This window comes from Oncorhynchus masou, chromosome 15, assembly GCF_036934945.1.
Source record: "Oncorhynchus masou masou isolate Uvic2021 chromosome 15, UVic_Omas_1.1, whole genome shotgun sequence".
Lineage (NCBI taxonomy): Eukaryota > Metazoa > Chordata > Actinopteri > Salmoniformes > Salmonidae > Oncorhynchus > Oncorhynchus masou.
This window is the reverse complement of record NC_088226.1, coordinates 10,495,424-10,515,158: the sequence shown is the minus strand read 5'-3', so window position 1 is coordinate 10,515,158 and position 19,735 is coordinate 10,495,424. Positions and strand designations below refer to the sequence as shown.

At 43.2% G+C, this 19,735-nt stretch overlaps 1 protein-coding gene across 5 annotated transcripts in view; it reads left to right on the top strand.

Moving 5' to 3' along the window:
* LOC135555581 (rho GTPase-activating protein 12-like) overlaps positions 1-19,735 on the top strand; it is a 35,771-nt gene that overhangs the window by 5,878 nt on the left and 10,158 nt on the right. For 4 of the 5 annotated variants that reach the window (XR_010457884.1, XM_064988140.1, XM_064988141.1 and 1 more), the window contains exons 2-3: positions 1,234-2,293; positions 19,158-19,649. Coding sequence is in view for 4 of the 5 variants with exons in the window: in XM_064988140.1 (XP_064844212.1) it covers positions 1,322-2,293; positions 19,158-19,649 (1,464 nt within the window). In the remaining variant the exon portion in view is untranslated. The remainder of the gene's footprint in view (positions 1-1,233; positions 2,294-19,157; positions 19,650-19,735) is intronic. The other variant, XM_064988142.1, reaches the window with a different exon arrangement.

Below are 19,735 nucleotides of genomic sequence, written 5' to 3'. Positions count from 1 at the left end.
ATAAACACCATGGGACCACGCAGCTGTCATACCGCTCAGGAAGGAGACGGGTTCTGTCTCCTGGAGATGAACGACAGATGATTGATTTGCGAAAACTGCAAATCAATCCCAGAACAATAGCAAAGGACCTTGTGACGATGCTGGCGAAAACAGGTACACAAGTGTCTATATCCACAGTAAAACGAGTCCTATATCAACATAACCTGAAAGGCCGCTCAGCAAGGAAGAGGCCACTGCTCCAAAACCGCCATAAAAAAAGCCAGACTACGGTTTGCAACTGCACATGGGGACAAATATCGTACTTTTGGAGAAATGTCCTCTGATCTGATGAAACAAAAATGGAACTGTTTGGCCATAATGACCATCATTATGTTTGGAGGAAAAGGGGGAGGCTTGCAAGCCGAAGAACATCATCCCAACAGTGAAGAACGGGGGTGGCAGCATCATGTTGTGGGGGTGCTTTTTTGCAGGAGGGACTGGTGCACTTCACTAAATAGATGGCATCATGAGGAAGGAAAATTATGTGGATATATTGAAGCAAAATCTCAAGACATCAGTCAGGAAGTTAAAGCTTGGTCGCAAATGGGTCTTCCAAATGGACAATGACCCCAAGAATACTTACAAAGTCGTGGCAAAATGGCTTCAGGACAAGAAAGTCAAGGTATTGGAGTGGCCATCACAAAGCCCTGACCTCAATCCGATAGAATATTTGTGGGCAGAACTGAAAAAGTGTGTGCGAGCAAGGAGGCCTACAAACCTGACTCAGTTACACCAGTTCTGTCAGGAGGAATGGACCAAAATTCACCCAACTTATTATGGGAAGCCTGTGGAAGGCTACCCAAAACGTTTGACCCAAGTTAAACAATTTACAGGCAATACTACCAAATACTAATTGAGTGTATTTAAACTTCTGACCCACTGGGAATGTGATGAAAGCAATAAAAGCTGAAATAAATAATTCTTTCTACTATTATTCTGACATTTCACATTCTTAAAATAAAGTGGTGATCCTAACTGACCAAAGACAGGGAATTTTTACTAGGATTAAATGTCAGAAATTGTGAAAAACTAAGTTTTTAAATGTTTTTGGCAAAGGTGTATGTAAACTTTCGACTTCAACTGTATATGTACAGAACATACTGTATATCTACAAGAACAGTAAGGTAATGCAATACCTTTGTAAAGCATGAGTGATGTAGTGAACCAATTTTTTTATTTTTGTGTTCCTTTTAGGAGGGCTGCAGTGGAGCCTTGACCGTCCTTGGGGAAAGAGAGGGGGCGTGGCCACAACAGACACTGCCACGGCCACCACGCTGCCACAATGTCCTCCTTGGTGTGCAACATGGGGCTGGTGCTGGTAGAGTTTGAGTACGAGTACACGGGCCGTGACGGGGGCCTGGTGTCCATCAAGCCCAACGAACGATACATCCTGCTGGCCAAGACCAACGACCACTGGTGGCACGTGAGGAAGAACGAGCAAGCAAGGCCATTCTATATACCTGCTAAATACGTCAAGGAGCTCCCCGCAGAGTTCCCATCCCCGCTGGACTTTGCTGACCCACCCAGTCCCGATTTGATCCCGGTTCCTGGGCCGGTGCCAGTGCCAGTCCCAAAGCACTCCGTACCAGACCGGGCAGAAACGAGGGCAGGAGATGAGGTGACTATCCGTCTCCGCTCCCCGAAGAGACATCAGAAGACTGAGCACCGCATGTCCACATTTGGCGTACCCTTAGAATTCCACGACCCGTCTCCCAGGGCATTGAAGAGCGGCGAGGTGACGGACTCTCTGCCGGGCCTTCACTCCACCGTTGCCCTTGAGGTCCCCTTAACAGTGCCCTCGCCTCAAGCCAACAATAGTGCCAAACACAAGAAGCAATTAAGCCTAAGTTCCGGTGTGCTCTTCGGCTCTTCCCTGTCGGTGGAGGAGCCTCTCTCCCTGAACCCCCGAGCCCCCAGCTTCAGCCCAGCTGACCCCCTCCAACGGCCCTCCCAGGCCATCCCAGTGGAGAGGTCCCTCATTCCTGATGCCGAGGTCACCGGTGGCGGGATTCCCCATCAGGAACCTCTGAAAGAGCCGGAATGTCCTCTGGAGCTGGAGGAGGGAGAAAATGAGAAATCTAGTGTGGAGCCTGAGGACGAATCGAAGGAGGACACTGAGAATATTTATGAATCCATATTGGACCTGAAGCTGGACGAGTCCCCTATAATAGTGGAGAAGGCCCCGACAGTGAGTCCTGCTGCTGTGGCTGAACCTACACCTGTTATCACTCCCACTTCTCCAACACAGGCACAGGTAAAAGTATTATCTGTAAAGTGGTTGTAAGTTGTGAACCTGCAGTGCGACTTGCCTATTTGATCACATTGGGGCCACAGTCTTTCCCTCACACTATGTATGTGCCTATGAAGAGATGACTGTTGATTAAAGGTGAGGCCCTTCATTACATGGGGCCTTTACGGTGCCTTTTACAGTTCATAGAGTAATAGTATCAAATCAAATCAAATCAAATGTATTTATATAGCCCTTCGTACATCAGCTGACATCTCAAAGTGCTGTACAGAAACCCAGCCTAAAACCCCAAACAGCAAGCATTGCAGGTGTTGAAGCACGTTGGCTAGGAAAAACTCCCTAGAAAGGCCAAAACCTAGGAAGAAACCTAGAGAGAAACCAGGATATGAGGGGTGGCCAGTCCTCTTCTGGCTGTGCCGGGTGGAGATTATAACAGAACATGGTCAAGATGTTCAAATGTTCATAAATTACCAGCATGGTCAAATAATAGGTCTGGGACAGGTAGCACGTCCGGTGAACAGGTCAGGATTCCATAGCCGCAGGCAGAACAGTTGGAACTGGAGCAGCCGCAATGGCCAGGTGGACTGGGGACAGCAAGGAGTCATCATGCCAGGTAGTCCTGAGGCATTGTCCTAGGGCTCAGGTCCTCCGAGAGAGAGAAAGACAGAGAGAAAGAGAGAATTAGAGAGAGCATACTTAAATTCACACAGGACACCTGATAAGACAGGAGAAGTACTCCAGATACAACAAATTGGTCCTAGCCCCCCGACACATCAACTACAGCAGCATAAATACTGGAGACAGGAGGGGTCAGGAGACACTGTGGCCCCATCCGATGATACCCCGGGACAGGGCCAAACAGGAAGGATATAACCCCACCCACTATGCCAAAGCACAGCCCACACCACTAGAGGGATACCTTCAACCACCAACTTACCATCCTGAGACAAGGCAGAGTATAGCCCACAAAGATCTCCGCCACGGCACAACCCAAGGGGGGGGGGGGCAACCCAGACAGGAAGATCACATCAGTGACTCAACCCACTCAAGTGACGCACCCCTCCTAGGGACGGCATGAAAGAACACCAGTAAGCCAGTGACTCAGCCCCTGTAATAGGGTTAGAGGCAGAGAATCCCAGTGGAAAGAGGGGAACCGGCCAGGCAGAGACAGCAAGGGTGGTTCGTTGCTCCAGAGCCTTTCCGTTCACCTTCACACTCGTGGGCCAGACTACATTCAATCATATGACCCCCTGAAGAGATGAGTCTTCAGTAAAGACTTAAAGGTTGAGACCAAGTTTGTGTCTCTCACATTTGTAGGCAGACCATTCCATAAAAAATGGAGCTCTATAGGAGAAAGCCCTGCCTCCAGCAGTTTGCTTAGAATTTCTAGGGACAATTAGGAGGCCTGCGTCTTGTGACCGTAGCGTACGTGTAGGTATGTACGGCAGGACCAAATCAGAGAGATAGGTAGGAGCAAGCCCATGTAATGCTTTGTAGGTTAGCAGTAAAACCTAGCAGCCCTTGCTGCCCTTGCCTTGACAGGAAGCCAGTGTAGGGAGGCTAGCACTGGAGTAATATGATCAAATTTTGGGGTTCTAGTCAGGATTCTAGCAGCCGTATTTAACACTAACCGAAGTTTATTTAGTGCTTTATCCGGGTAGCCGGAAAGTAGAGCATTGCAGTAGTCTAACCTAGAATTAACAAAAGCATGGATTAATTTTTCTGCATCATTTTTGGACAGAAAGTTTCTGATTTTTGCAATGTTACGTAAAAAGCTGTCCTTGAAACAGTCTTGATATGTTCGTCAAAAGCGAGATCAGGGTCTGGAGAGTAACGCCGAGGTCCTTTACCATTAAGATTAATTGTCAGATTCAACAGAAGATCTCTTTGTTTCTTGGGACCTAGAACAAGCATCTCTGTTTTGTCCGAGTTTAAAAGTAGAACGTTTGCAGCCATCCACTTCCTTATGTCTGAAACACAGGCTTCTAGCGAGGGCAATTTTGGGGCTTCACCAGGTTTCATTGAAATGTACAGCTGTGTGTCATCAGCATAGCAGTGAAAGTTAACATTATGTTTTCGAATGACATCCCCAAGAGGTAAAATATATAGTGAAAACAACAGTAGTCCTAAAATGGAACCGTGAGGAACACCAAAATTTACAGTTGATTTGTCAGAGGACAAACCATTCACAGAGACAAACTGATATCTTTCCGACAGATAAGATCTAAACCAGGCCAGGTTTAGATCTAGACCAATTTGGGTTTCCAATCTCTCCAAAATAATGTGGTGATCGATGGTATCAAAAGCAGCACTAAGGTCTAGGAGCACGAGGTCAGATGCAGAGCCTCGGTCAGATGCCATTAAAAGGTCATTTGCCACCTTCACAAGTGCGGTCTCAGTGCACTGATGGGGTCTAAACCCAGACTGAAGCATTTCGTATACATTGTTTGTCTTCAGGAAGGCAGTGAGTTGCTACACAACAGCCTTTTCTAAATTTTTTGAGAGGAATGGAAAATTTGATATAGGCCGATAGTTTTTTATATTTTCTGAGTCAAGGTTTGGCTTTTTCAAGAGAGGCTTTATTACTGACACATTTAGTGAGTTTGGTACATATCCGGTGGATAGAGAGCCGTTTATTATGTTCAACATAGGAGGGCCAAGCACAGGAAGCAGTTTTGTTGGAATAGGGTCCAGTATGCAGCTTGAAGGTTTCGAGGCCATGATTATTTTCATCATTGTTTCAAGAGATATAGTACTAAAACACTTGAGTGTCTCTCTTGATCCTAGGTCCTGGCAGAGTTGTGCAGACTCAGGACAACTGAGCTTTGAAGGAGTATGCAGATTTAAAGAGGAGTCCGTAATTTGCTTTCCAATAATCATGATCTTTTCCTCAAAGTTCATTAATTTATTACTGCTGAAGTGAAAGCCATCCTCACTTGGGGAATGCTGCTTTTTAGTTAGCTTTGCAACAGTATCAAAAATACATTTTGGATTGTTCTTATTTTCCTCAATTAAGTTGGAAAAATAGGATGATCGAGCAGCAGTGAGGGCTCTTCGATACTGCACGGTCTGAAGACTTCCAGTTTGGTGTGGCGCCATTTCCGTTCCAATTTTCTGGAAGCTTGCTTCAGAGCTCGGGTATTCTCTGTATACCAGGGAGCTAATTTCTTATGAGAATTCTTTTTAGTTTTTAGGAGTGCAACTGCATCTAGGGTATTGCGCAAGGTTAAATTGAGTTCCTCAGTTAGGTGGTTAACAGATTTTGTCCTCTGACTTCCTTGGGTAGGCAGAGGGAGTCTGGAAGGGCATCAAGGAATCTTTGTGTTGTCTGTGAATTTATAGCATGACTTTTGATGCTCCTTGGTTGGGATCTGAGCAGATTATTTGCTGCAATTGCACACGTAATAAAAAGGTGGTCCGATAGTCCAGGATTATGGGGAAAAACATTAAGATCCACAACATTTATTCCATGGGACAAAACTAGGTCCAGAGTATGACTGTGACAGTGAGTAGGTCCAGAGACATGTTGGACAAAACCCACTGAGTCGATGATGGCTCCGAAAGCCTTTTGGAGTGGGTCTGTGGACTTTTCCATGTGAATATAAAAGTCACCAAAAATGTGAATATTATCTGCCATGACTACAAGGTCCGATAGGAATTCAGGGAACTCAATGAGGAAAGCTGTATATGGCCCAGGAGGCCTGTAAACAGTAGCTATAAAAAGTGATTGAGTAGCCTGCATAGCTTTCATAACTAGAAGCTCAAAAGGCGAAAACGTCATTTTTTTTGTATTGTAAATGTTAGCAACACCTCCGCCTTTGCGGGATGCACGGGGGATATGGTCACGAGTGTAACCAGGAGGTGAGGCCTCATTTAACACAGTAAATTCATCAGGCTTAAGCCATGTTTCAGTCAAGCCAATCACATCAAGATTATGATCAGTGATTAGTTCATTGACTATAATTGCCTTTGAAGTAAGGGATCTAACATTAAGTAGCCCTATTTTGAGATGTGAGGTATCACGATCTCTTTCAATAATGACAGGAATGGAGGAGGTCCTTATCCTAGTGAGATTGCTAAGGTGAACACCGCCATGTTTAGTTTTGCTCAACCCAGGTCGAGGCACAGACAATGGGGACAGCTGAGTTGACTCCACTGACTGTGCTCGTGGCAGACTTCACCAAGCTGGCAGGCTGGCTAACAGCAAATAGTTGGAATAGCATATCAAGTCAGACAGGTAACACTGTGGGCAGGGTGCAGAAGAACCTGTTCACAGATGGTGGACATTTTCTTTCCTCCATAACTTAAGATACCACAGGGAGGCACTGTCTTCAACTAAATGTTGTTGAGGAAATCAAGGTAGCTCCTGGCAACATCCACATATTCAGCTTCTGCCCACAAGCCATAAGACTGCTAAATTGTTTGCTAAATAGTTAACCAAATAGCTACCCGGACTATCCGCATTGACCCTTTTTGCACAAACTTTTTGGCTCATCATATGCGTTGCTACTAGAGTTTTTATCTGGCATAATATTGCTAGTTATATGTACACACAGTACATGACCAAAGGTATGTGGTAACTCATTGCAAAATTATGGGCAATAATATGTGGTTGGTCCCCCCATTGCTGCTATAACAGCCACCACTCTGCTGGGAAGGCTTTCCACGAGATGATGGAATATTGCTGCGGGGACTTGCTTCCATGCAGCCGCAAGAGCATTAGTGAGGTCGGGCACTGATTAGGCCTGGCTCGCAGTCAGTTTTCCAATACATCCCAAAGGTGTTTGATGGGGTTGAGGTCCGGGCTCTGTGTAGGCGAGTCAAGTTCTTCCACACCGATCTCGAGAAACCATTTCTGTATGGACCTCGTTTTGTGCACAGGGGCATTTTCATGCTGAAACAGGAAAGGGCCTCCCATTAACTGTTGCCACAAAGTTGGAAGCACAGAATCATCTAGAAAGTAATTGAATGCTGTATCATTAAGATTTCGCTTCACTGGAGCTAAGGGGCCTAGCCCAAACCATGTAGATAAGGGGCATAGCTCCAGACCATTATTCCTTTTCCACCCAACTTTACAGTTGGCACTATGCATTGGGGCAGGTAGCGTTCTCCTGGCATCCGCCAAACCCAGATTTGTCCGTTAAGACTGCCAGATGGTGAAACGTGATTCATCACTCCAGAGAACGCGTTTCCACTCCTCCACAGTCCAATGGCGGCGACCTTTACACCACTCCAGCCAATGGTTGGCATTGAGCATGGTGATCTTAGGCTTCTCGGCCATGGAAACCCATTTCATGAAGCTCCCGACAGCTCGGTACTGGCCCCCTGTGTATATAGGCAAGTTATTGTTACTCATTATGTATTTATTATTAAGTATTTTACTTTTCTATTATTTCTCTATTTTCTTTCTCTCTGCATTGTTGGGAAGGGCCGTAAGTAAGCATTTCACTGTTAGTCTAAACTTGTTGTTTACGAAGCATGTGACGAATGCAATTAAATATTCAAGTTAAAACATCAGGAAGAGATTTGTTTACCGTATTTCTGTCTAGTAACTTGACTTTTTCACTGAAAGTTTCAGTCAACTGATTCGTTGAACAAGTTCAACTTCTCAGCTATAGTTCAGTCTTGAATTTGTGAAGGAAGTGTGTTCAAAAGAAAAGAGCGGGAATACAATGGTGATCAGCATGACCCTTGCTGTCAGTGACATCACACACAATAGTCAGGAGAAACACATGAGGTTCTGTCTGCTAGCGTTAGTCATGAGGTTGTGGCCAGTCCATTTAATGCTTTGGCCACAGAGATAATGAAATAGGGAGGACAGAGGAAACCATGGAAGACAAAAGAAAAGAGGGTCAGTTACAGGCCGGCACTGCTGAGGTAACGTCAACGGAGAATATGCTTTTTTGAGCCGTGGTGGCAGGAAGTGGTGAGTTTGACTCCAGGGGAAGAGGGGAATTAATCCAGGACGCTTTTCAACTTTTCAAACAATATTAAAATGTAAAAGTTCTCTGGTTATACCAATCACACTCACAGTGATTTAAAGAGCTGTAAAAAAAAGAGCATGAACATGTTTTTAGGTCAGATAGAGTAATAGGAAAATTATAGGAGAGATGGGAGGATCTAGGTCAGGGTTGTTCAGTGGGCGATTCCAAGCCAGCGGGGGTGATCTTGCAAAGAGATTGTTTTGGCAGATCTCGCATAGAAACTTCAGCGAAAGGATGGTTATAATGCTTTTTACATTTGTATCACAAACAATTTTTTTGAAAATCACGATGAAAGTGGCCATTTTACATGCCTCCTGTAAGACCCTATTGTAATGCTCATCATGGGTGGAAGAAGAGGAGGACCAATGCACAGCGTGGTAGTGTTCATATTCTTTAATGAAACAACTGAACACTGGAGAAAAAAAATGAACAGTCCTGTACGGTGAAGAAAAACACAGAACAGAAAAGAATCACCCACAACTCAAAGGTGAAACCAGGCTACCTAAGTATGGTTCTCATTCAGGGACAACGATTGACAGCTGCCTCTGAATTAGAACCATACCAGGCCAAACACAGAAATCCCAAATCATAGAAAAAAGAACATAGACTGCCCACCCCAACTCACGCCCTGACCATACTAAAACAAAGACAAAACAAAGGAACTCAGGTCAGAACGTGACACCTATAACCTGTGAACTGTACATGATACAGACAACATCTTGGTGTCATTATCCTCCTTTATAGTGTGCTCTAACATATGGAGTATGTCTAGATTCTGAAATAAAAATGTTCACATTCATTTGTTCATTAAAATAATTTATAAGCTATCCTGAATCACCGCTTTACATGAACTGCAGAGATGATATGCATTACACACCGCAGTCTAATGTTGTCACTTGAAACAACACGACAAAAGACACGTCAAACAACATATTCACTTATGGGGCAAGATACTTTGAAATACACATTTCCCTCATAAAGCCTGAACTTCTTCTCCCAAAGGAACTTTATCAGGCTTGGATCTGACTGGGAAGGGAGATATGTTATGATGCAGGAACCATGCAATTACAACGCTCAGACACAAGTATGTTGTGCAGAGAGGAGGGTCAAAGGCTTCAGATCTCTCATAGGCACAAAGAGACAAACTTATTCAGGTGTCAAAAGTGGAGTCCCATGGTTTTGTCAGGTTTGGATTACAATTGACAGGCATTTATGTCAGAAGTTCGTGATCTGGTGACAATGAGAATGCAATAGATAGAGCCAGGGTAAGTTCAAAGTTCATGCTGTTCTAATGTAGTTTAAATATAATAAAAAAGTAGTTTCATGTTTGACTTTCGAGTAATTATTGCATGCCTGTTTTAAATTCTCTGATGATAATTTAAAAAAAATGGAATCTGCATTTTATGTTTGAGCTGCTGCACCAGTGTTAAGTTAACAATTGAAAGTGTGTGACGCTCTTTGTCCTGCCTACTATCTGTGTAAAGTAATTCACATGTAACCATTCTATGTATTCAATATCTTATCTTTTTATTGATTACTCAACTTTTGACACTTCTTGTTACAAAACTGGTTGACATTGAATACATTTTGAGCAGAACTGAGTCACCACATGCCTATAGACTGCTGGGGGATATCTGAACCGGCACAAAGATTAGTAACCTTGGGTTACATTTCAGTCAAAATAGTACTACTTTTAGACTGCAGTGGAGGCTGCTGAGGGGAGGATGGCTCCTAATAATGTCTGGAATGGAGTTCATGGAATGGTATTAAACACATGAAAACCATGTGTTTGATACCATTCTGTTCACTCCATTCTGGCCATTATTAGCAGCCTTCACTATTTTAGAGGTATTTGCTTCATTCTCACCTGCACAGTTTGATGTCTGTTATGTTTAAGCAGGTGCACAAAAGCCTGAGTTCCAGTGAGAAACAAACGGAAGTGTCTTTAAAACATGACCACTCACTAAAAAGGACTCTTGATGTCTGTTATGTTTAAGCAGGTACACAAAAGCCTGAGTTCCAGTGAGAAACAAACGGAAGTGTCTTTAAAACATGACCACTCACTAAAAAGGACTCTATTGATGTCTGTTATGTTTAAGCAGGTACACAAAAGCCTGAGTTCCAGTGAGAAACAAACGGAAGTGTCTTTAAAACATGACCACTCACTAAAAAGGACTCAAAAACAAAAACAATCGGTTGGATTTCAGCCACATTCAGTGTCTGTTCACCTCTTTGCGTTTGACACAAAATAAACATTGTGTGATTCCTAGGTTTCGGCTTTTGATTCTGTGGCCTTTGGTCAAGTGACTTGATATTAGGTTCTACATACAGCAATAAACAATAAACCATCATGTTTGTTATATGGAAGCCGAACTGTAGGTGACATTAAACAATCATTTATCATGGTAGTGGACATTATAGTAGTGGACATTATATTTAGAACTTGACAGCCAATGAGTTGGTCAACTTCTGTAAGCAGCTACGTAAGGAAGAATCCATTATCATTTATAAAGCCTGTATCCCTTCCAAATAATTTAAGGTATGCACCACTGATAACCACCCAAGCTGTATAAGTTAAAAACTTCACACTCTATATCCAATTTCAGAAATGTCGATAAATTAGCTTTTATTGTTTGAAGAAATTATGAAAGAGATTTGTCTGTTTTTTTCACTATCTAATCATGGCATGGGGTTGTTCAATGACAGACATGTATTTGTTTAAAATCTATCACTTGATGGAGACAAAAAGACAAAAAATCTTATTTTTTTGCAAAATATTATATATCCACCTCACTCTTAGATAAATAAGTAGTACTGCTAGATTTAACACAGTTAAATATGACAAATAACTACATGTTGTATAAAGAAATGTAAAAATGATACATTTGTGACATCAATATATACAAACATTGTTTCGCCATTGCTTATCCAGAGCGACTTGCAGTAAGTGCCTTCATCTTAAAATTGCTGGGTGAGACAACCAGATATCACAGTCAAATATACAGGATACGAACATTCCATTCCGGCTAAAGACTGGATATACTGTATAATAAAAAATAATAAAAAAACATTTTCATACACATCTAAAATCTATGAATAAAAAAATGTGAGAACAGTAATATTTTACACACACATGAAGGTACACATAAGCAACCAAATGTGAACAATTGGTGGATATAGCATTTTGGAAATAAACTCTTCAAGTGTAGACAGTCATGAGAGGGTGAACTTTTCTTATTGTCTTAATAGCTAAGTAATTCTAAATGTAGCCTGTGTCTGACTGCAACATCGTGAGAATAAATAACTGCTACATGCTTTGTGGTAGAGGTATAATTAGCAACATACATATTGGACAGGATGTAACATGCAGTATGACTCAATGAGCTTTCGATCATCTGATCATGTCTCACTCACAGTACTATAACATTTTAGATAACTCTTAAGCAATACATGCACACTTCTCTGTTTCTGTCACTCAGTAAGTGATACAAATCAAATCAAATTGTATTTGTCACATGCGCTGAATTCAAGTCTATGACTTGGGTGGCTGGAGTCTTTGATCATTTTTAGGGCCAAAGGATGCAAGATTGAATCCTTGAGCTGACAAGGTAAAAAATCGGTTGTTTTGCCCCTGAACAAGGCAGTTAACCCACTAGGCTCAAATTGAAAATAAGAATTTGTTCTTAACTGACTTGCCTAGTTAAATAAAGGTAAAATAAAAAATTATATTTAAAAAATCACCTGGTCTAGAGATCCTGGATGGCAGGAAGCTTGGCCCAGTGATGTACTGGGCAGTACACACTACCCTCTGTAGCGCTGAGCAGTTGCCATACCAAGCGTTGATGTAACCAGTCAGGAGGCTCTCAACGGTGCACCTGTAGAACGTTTTGAGGACCCAAGTCAAATCTTTTCAGTCTCCTGAGGGGGAATAGGCATTGTTGTGCGCCCTTCATGATTGTCTTGGTGTGTTTGGACCATGATAGTTTGTTAGTGATGTGGACATCAAGGAACTTGAAGCATTCGACCATCTCCACTACAACCCTGTTGATGTTAATGGGCCCTTATTTTCCTGTAGTCCACAGCTCCTTTGTCTTTCTCATGTTGAGGGAGAGGTTGTTGTCCTAGCACCACACTGCCAGGTCTGTGATCCCCTCCCTATAGGCTGTCTCATCGTTGTCGATGATCAGGCCTACCACCATTGTGTCATTGGCAAACTTAATGGTGGTGTTGGAATCGTGCGTGGCCACGAAGCCGTGGGTGAACAGGGAGTAAAGGAGTGGACTAAGCATGCATCCCTGAGGGGCCCCTGTGTTGAGGATCAGCGTGGCGGATGTGTTGTTGCCTACCCTTACCATCTGGGGGCAGCCCATCAGGAAGTCCCGGATCCAGTTGCAGTGGGAGGTGTTTAGTCTCAGGGTCCTTAGCTTAGTGATGAGCTTTGAGAGCACTATGGTGATGAATGCCGAACAGCATTCTCATGTAGGTGTTTCTTTTGTCCAGGTGGGAAAGGGCACTCGGTCAGGGAGAGGTTGAAAATGTCAGTGAAGACACTTGCCAGTTGGTCAGCACATGCGTTGAGTACGCATCCTGGTAATCCATCTGGCTCTGTGGCCTTGTGAATATTGACCTGTTTAAAAGGTCTTACTCACATCGGCTAAGGGGAGCGTGATCACACAGTCGCCGGAACAGCTGGTGCTCTAATGCATGGTTCAGGGTTGCTTGCCTCAGAGCAAGCATAGAAGGCATAAAGCTTGTCTGGTAGGCTTTCAATGCTAATCATCCAGCAGTTGGGTTTCCCTTTGTAATCCGTAATAGTTTGCAAGCCCTGCCACATATTGAGCGAGTCACTGGTACTTCCTGCTTGAGTTTTTGCTTGTAAGCAGGAATCAGGAGGATATAATTATGGTCAGATTGTCAAAATGGAGGGCGAGGGAGAGCTTTGTACACATCTCTGTGTGTGGAGTAAAGTTGCACATGTGACATGCTGGTAGAAATTAGGTACACCCACCCAGCCATAGTACCCAGTTAGCAACACCGCTGGGCCACTGTGCTGTGTGTTTACAAAACAAAGGAGGAGCCCTTTACTGTACTGTAGGGCTGCAAGCCTTGCCCCAAACAACTGGAAACAAACACACACAAATACATGTTTCCATAATCCACTCCAATAGGCTAGCCCCCATGCCACGCCAGGCCGCACACAAACACTGACACACACACACACTCAAGTTTTTGAGCAGAACTGTTTGCAGAGCTCCTGAATCCTGAACTGTTCTCATGACATAATTATTTAATTAGCTAAATGTAAACAGGCGATTGAGTAAAGATACTCCCTTCAGTGCTTCTCAATTACACGCACACATGCTTTTCTAAAACGTTATTATTTAGTTATGCAAGGTATCAGTGTTGTGTTGGCTGCAATCTGTGCATTATGTGTGCTCGCAATCTATGCAGGCAAGAGAGGGTTAAACTGAGGAACATCGCAACCACTCCCAAGACTTGCTGCTGCTAGGCAGTGGCTTTACCTGTACTGTAGCGTACCTGACAGGGCATGGAGTGTGTGAGTGTACAGTGTGGAATAGTGAGGTGAATACTGTACTTTACAACTGGATTAAGGGAAAGCTGAAGTCTATAACTTCTAAATGATGTCTTTGAAGGATAGTCTACACTACATTGAGCCTGAGATTAACCAAACAAACTTTAAACAGGTAATTTGCCCTTTTTATGATCGTGATCGCTCCATTTGTAGTTTAGGTTTGGATTGAGGCTTTGCTCTGTTTAAATAGGATTTTATGCGCATTAATAGCTACTAACTGTAACAGTTTTAATACATGTATTATACATGTGGTGTAAATTACAGTGATTCAGAGTAAGCATTCATTTCTATCAAATGTCATTTTGGTCACTGGCAATAACCTGGTATTATTTGAGCACACATTACATTTTTGAAAACATTACCTTCCTCCAGTTGAATTTTATACTGTATATTTGTACATGAAAATGACATAGACAACAGTGTCGGTCAATGACCTCTGACATACACCGTGTTTGACCCTCAAATGCAAAATAGCTCAGGTATATATTGTGATTATGCATTAGCCCAGACCATGATGTTCTTGTTCTGTAGGGGGGTATTTCTGTCATGCTCTATAGGCTACTTACTATTACTCTAAATATCTACAGGCTGAATATGGGTCCATAACTCTTGTCTATTTAGATCTTGATAGTGTCAATTGTTTTTTCTTCAGTTTATCAATATGAGGAATTGATGAGTCAGTCCACTGGTGATTGAATGGAAAAGCACATCAACCAGTAAACCATGTGGCACTCACTGCCATGCAGCATTCAGTCACCTCATCTGATTTCTAAGGTCAATACTGAGTGAGCGTTCGAAAATTTAAGATGAAGACAGTATAAAGCGAGACTGAGATTATGCTCTTATATAGTTCCAATCTGTCCATATACACTGAGTGTACAAAACATTAGGATCACCTTCCTAATATTGAGTTGCATCCCCTTTTGCCCTCAGAACAGCCTCAATTCATCAGGGCATGGACGACAGGGTGTCGAGACCATTCCACAGGGATGCTGGCCCATGTTTTATTTATTTTTTAACCTTTATTTAACTAGGCAAGTCAGTTAAGAACAAATTCTTATTTACAATGACGGCCTACCTGAGAACAGTGCCTTGTTCAGGGGCAGAACGACAGATGTTTACCTTGTCAGCTCGGGGATTCGATCCAGAAACCTTTTAGTTACTGGCCCAACACTCTAACCACTAGGATACCTGCCGCCCAAAACGTTGACTCCAATGCTTCCCACAGTTGTGTCAAGTTGGCTGGATGTCCTTTGGGTGGTAGACCAGTCTTGATACACATAAGACTGATGTGAGTGAAAAACCCAGCAGCGTTGCAGTTCTTGACACACTCAAAGCGGATCTCCTGGCACCTACTACCGTACCCCGTTCAAAGGCACTTCAATATTTTGTCTTGCCCATTCACCCTCTGAATGGCACACATACATAATCCATGTCTCAATTGTCTCAAGGCTTAAAAATTCTTTAACCTGTCTCCTCCCCTTCATCAACATTGATTGAAGTGGATTTAACAAGTGATGTCAATAAGGATCATAGCTTTCACCTGGATTCACCTGGTCAGTCTGTCATGGAAAGAGCAGGTGTTTCTAATATTTTGTACACTCAGTGTATCTCTATTCCACTACAGTGGTTTTACAATAGTACATTTTAAACCTTCAAGTGTCAATCAGTTGTAGTTCATTTTAAACTGTAAAGTGTCAATCAGTTGTAATTTCTCGAATATTCTGGCATATTGTATGCAATTACGTTATCATAAATGACACATTGGGTACAGTATGTACATCCGTAATTGTCTTTGACTTCCTTGGTCCTGTTTATGCAGTGTCAAAAAGCTTGATGTAATTGTAAGTGTGATAATATTATGATGACGGGCATGACAAGGTTTTCCCCAGCCCTGCCAGGGAGAAGGGGTCAAACTACAAGGGAGGAAGGCCATCTTGGTTTCCATTGCTAGTAGATATCAATCATTGGCAATGAGACACAAGCAGAAAGTTAATCTTGACCATAACCTGCTTGGATACACGCAGCCAGGAACATAATCTGATGTAAAGGTGTGATATCTCTTCTCCTTCTGTGACAGCAGGCCTATCCTAGAGAGATTACAAAAAGTCACTATATTGCCACTATCCACCAAGGCTCCAAACAAATGGTTGGCATGACAGGTATTGCTGACTGGCAGAAAATGTTCACGTTGCTGTTTGTGAACCAGTCATTCTGGTATCCTTTCCATTTAGTTTGGTTTGAGGAGGCTGGTATGCTATTTAGCTTGGAGGCTTTAGCGCATAAGAAACAATGTGCTTCGGGTTGATTGAAAGAATCATCACCACAATCACTTTTATTACTATTGCGCATCTGTTATTAATATCATTTTAGATTCTTCTGCTACACGCCCCTGCACTTGTAGCTCATTGTTGTGTTGCTACTGTAAAGGAAGAGGGGAAGGCTAAGCTTCATTTATATCTTCTTGAAAAAAACTGGGGCTTTCCACAGGCAGGTTTTGATGTTTTAACCTGAATGTGTAGCCAGTAGTCACTGCCACATTCCAAAGACAACTCTCCAACCACAAAGAAGAACTTATCAGGTGGTGTTAAACGAAACCTGAGAGTGAGTGTTTGTTTATAGTTTTGCTTGCATATTTACTGCTGCCCATGCTCTGCGTTGCCCAAGGCGTTTATTAATTTGTGGCGTTTATTACTCTGTCTAATGAAACAGAACTGTATAGTGATTATTAAATAATGATTCTAGGATCAACCTCTTGCCTGCAGCTTTGTAACCCAGGTGGTTTCTAGGGTGTGTCTGTCGGAGGTACCATTTCAATAACAAAACAATTATGTTGGTACAAGAGTATGGAGTTCTTTTTATGATGTTGTCATCTGCTGCATTATGCACACAGATACCAACCTTCCTAATATTGATTTGCACCCCTTTTTGCCCAGAACAGACTCAATTCATTGGGAAATGGATGACAAGGTGTCGAAAGCGTTTCACAGGGATGCTGGCCCATGTTGACTCCACCCTCTGAATGGCACACATATACAATCCATTTCTCAATTGTCTCAGGGCTTAAAAATCATTATTTAACCGGTCTCCCCCCCCTTCATCTACACTGATTGAAGTGGATTTAACAGGTGACATGAATAAGAGATCATAGCTTTCACCTGGATTCACCTGGTCATTCTGTGTCATGGAAATCGCAGGATTTCCTAATGTTTTGTACAATCAATGCCAGCTGTTCATAGGACATGAACAGTGGGCAGACTCGCGTATCACAGGTTGACCTTTAGGTACCACCAAACCAGGGAACCACAGCTTCTGACAGACCCCGTCTGGTCCCAGAGAAGGTAATGTCACAGAACAAGGAAACACTAACTGCTACAGCATCATTCCAGCACAGAACTAGTACTCTCATTGTGCACATGTGTATTTTAAATGTTAGAGTACCTTCAGGCATAGAGATGTATGTGTATCAATGTGTTCTGGTGTTTTACTTTATACTTGCATACAGTAAGTATTACGCAGGTACTTTACGGCCGAGATGTTGTAAACAGTATACAACAAAACAACCCAACTGGGACGTGTGTTTATGTTCAAAACTTCCATTAGCCCATTTTGAGAGGAAATGACAGTTGGACAGTCGACTCCCTCCCTCCACCCACCCAGCCATGTATCTTATTTGTGTTTTTAGGTCGGTATAGTCTGTCTGTGTGTTCAGGCCAGTATACGTCCATGTGTGGTACACAGAAGAGTCTTGCCGATACCAAAGAAACCTTACCTCTGAGCCAGGCTTTTCCTTTAAAGCTATTTTTTCATGAAGAATGTCTGTTTTACAAGGTGCGAATTGGGCAACCCGAAAACAGTTATTCCCTGGTCTCTGGCTTTTTCAGTGTTTTCTTACAAACGTATTCAAAGCAACAACAAAAAAAAGCCCCTTTTCAAGCCAGGTAGTAATCAAAAGAAGGAACTGGTACATGGTCTGAAGAACCTGTGGTATGTCCTTGCCAATACTTCTGCTTTTGGATCTACTAGTTGAAATGTTATATCCACTAATGGGATGCAACATATTTGATCATTACGTTGTTCGAAGAGGTGCCTTTTTCAGGGAATATGACCGACATAATCCTCAATGCTTGCCGTAGCTTCAGACACAGGCTTGTGACTTTTCTGGGTGTCTCAAAGGTAAGCACCTAAGGGTATGCGTCCCAATTATGGTATTTTTCTTCACTAATCTAAGACTTCGTGGTCATTTCACTCAGCCTGTCCTAATATTTGTGTCTGTGCCAATTGAATTACATGTTCAATTCTATGCCTGCAGTACTTAGCCTACATGTGACGGCGACAGGTACAGTGCCCTAGAGGTTAAGAGCGTTGGGCCAGTAACCGAAAGGTCAACTAGGTGAAAGATCTGACTGCACTTAACCTAAATTGCTCCTGTAAATCGCCCTGGATAAGTGTCTGCTAAATTACTCAAACGTAAATGTGGCCTATAGTACTGTATTTAGCTGTGACATCATCTGCGTTGTCATTCAAACTTCCCCAGTCTTTATAGCTTTTTATCATGTCTGGCTCATGTTGAAATGTGCTTGTGTTTGTCAATGAAGTGACGGTCTGCCACACAGATCCCTGTGGTCTACTCCACTCCACGTGGTGGAAATTTCCTCTGTTTAAGATGTGATGTTTTGCTCTTCACTTCCACACCCCTGAGATGTATGTAGGGTTCGGGAAAGACATTAACAGGACATATCACTTTTTTGGATGCAGATATTACTGACGTATGGCCATTTCCACTAAACCTGAAAAAAGGCTTACAATTGAATGTCAATGTTGTCTATACTCTTTTAAGAAAGAAAAAAAGAAGAAAATAACACTCAAAAGTGAGATCCACATGTAGCTCTTTAAATGCATGCACTTTGTAAGAATGGGCATATTGTGATGAGTTGGGTAACTCAGCCTATTTGAACAAAGGGGTTGGGAGAATGATATTTGATCCCAAGTCAGTGCTTTGTTACTTGATGGGAGTAAAGGGAGGTGCAGGTAGAGAGAACTTTTTTCCCCTCTGTCTTTTGTGCTGTGGAGGATCTCACGGATTGTTCTCATAGGGGCTGATGGGGCCATTGGCTTCACTGCAAATAAGGTGAGGTTGGGGAGTACTACGCAGGCAGTCTACTCTGTTCATATAGAGTACAAGATATTATGGACTGGTGGCTCGCTGGCCTTTAGGACTGGGGGTGAAATGTTTCTTCCTCCTCATGTTATTCCTGATGACTGACCTGTGACCTCTCATCTCTGTCTCCAGGCTGAGAATGCCAGCCCCAACACTGCTGTTTATGCCAACGTCACAGAGCTGAAGAAAAATATCCCACAATCCCCTCCATTAGAAGCTCTGAGTCCTGACTTGCCCCTTACCCAGGAGGGATGGCAGGTGCACACTGACAAGGACAGCGGGAAAGAGTTCTATTACCGCCCAGCCACGGGCCAAACCACTTGGGCCGACCCCCGCAGCACCCTCCCCTCCACAGACATGGAGCTGCCCAAGGAGGCGTTGGCTATCCCGGCCCTGTCCCCGGCCCTGTCCCCGGCCCTGTCCCCGGCCCTGTCCCCGGCCCTGTCCCTCTCACCAGCCTCATCCCAGGGTTCCAACTGGGAACAAGTGTTCGATGAGACCACCGGTCGAAACTACTTCTATAACCCCACCTCTGGGGCCACGTCCTGGGGAGCTCCGGAGCCCATCGCCCCCTCCTCTCCTGTTACTGAGCCTCCTGTGCTGAAGCTCCCAGACAGAGGACCGGTAGGGGTTAGCTTATGCTTTATTTGACTAATATGGCCATTGTTTCAAGCTCATCAACAGATAAGGCTTCTAAAATATTGTTGACT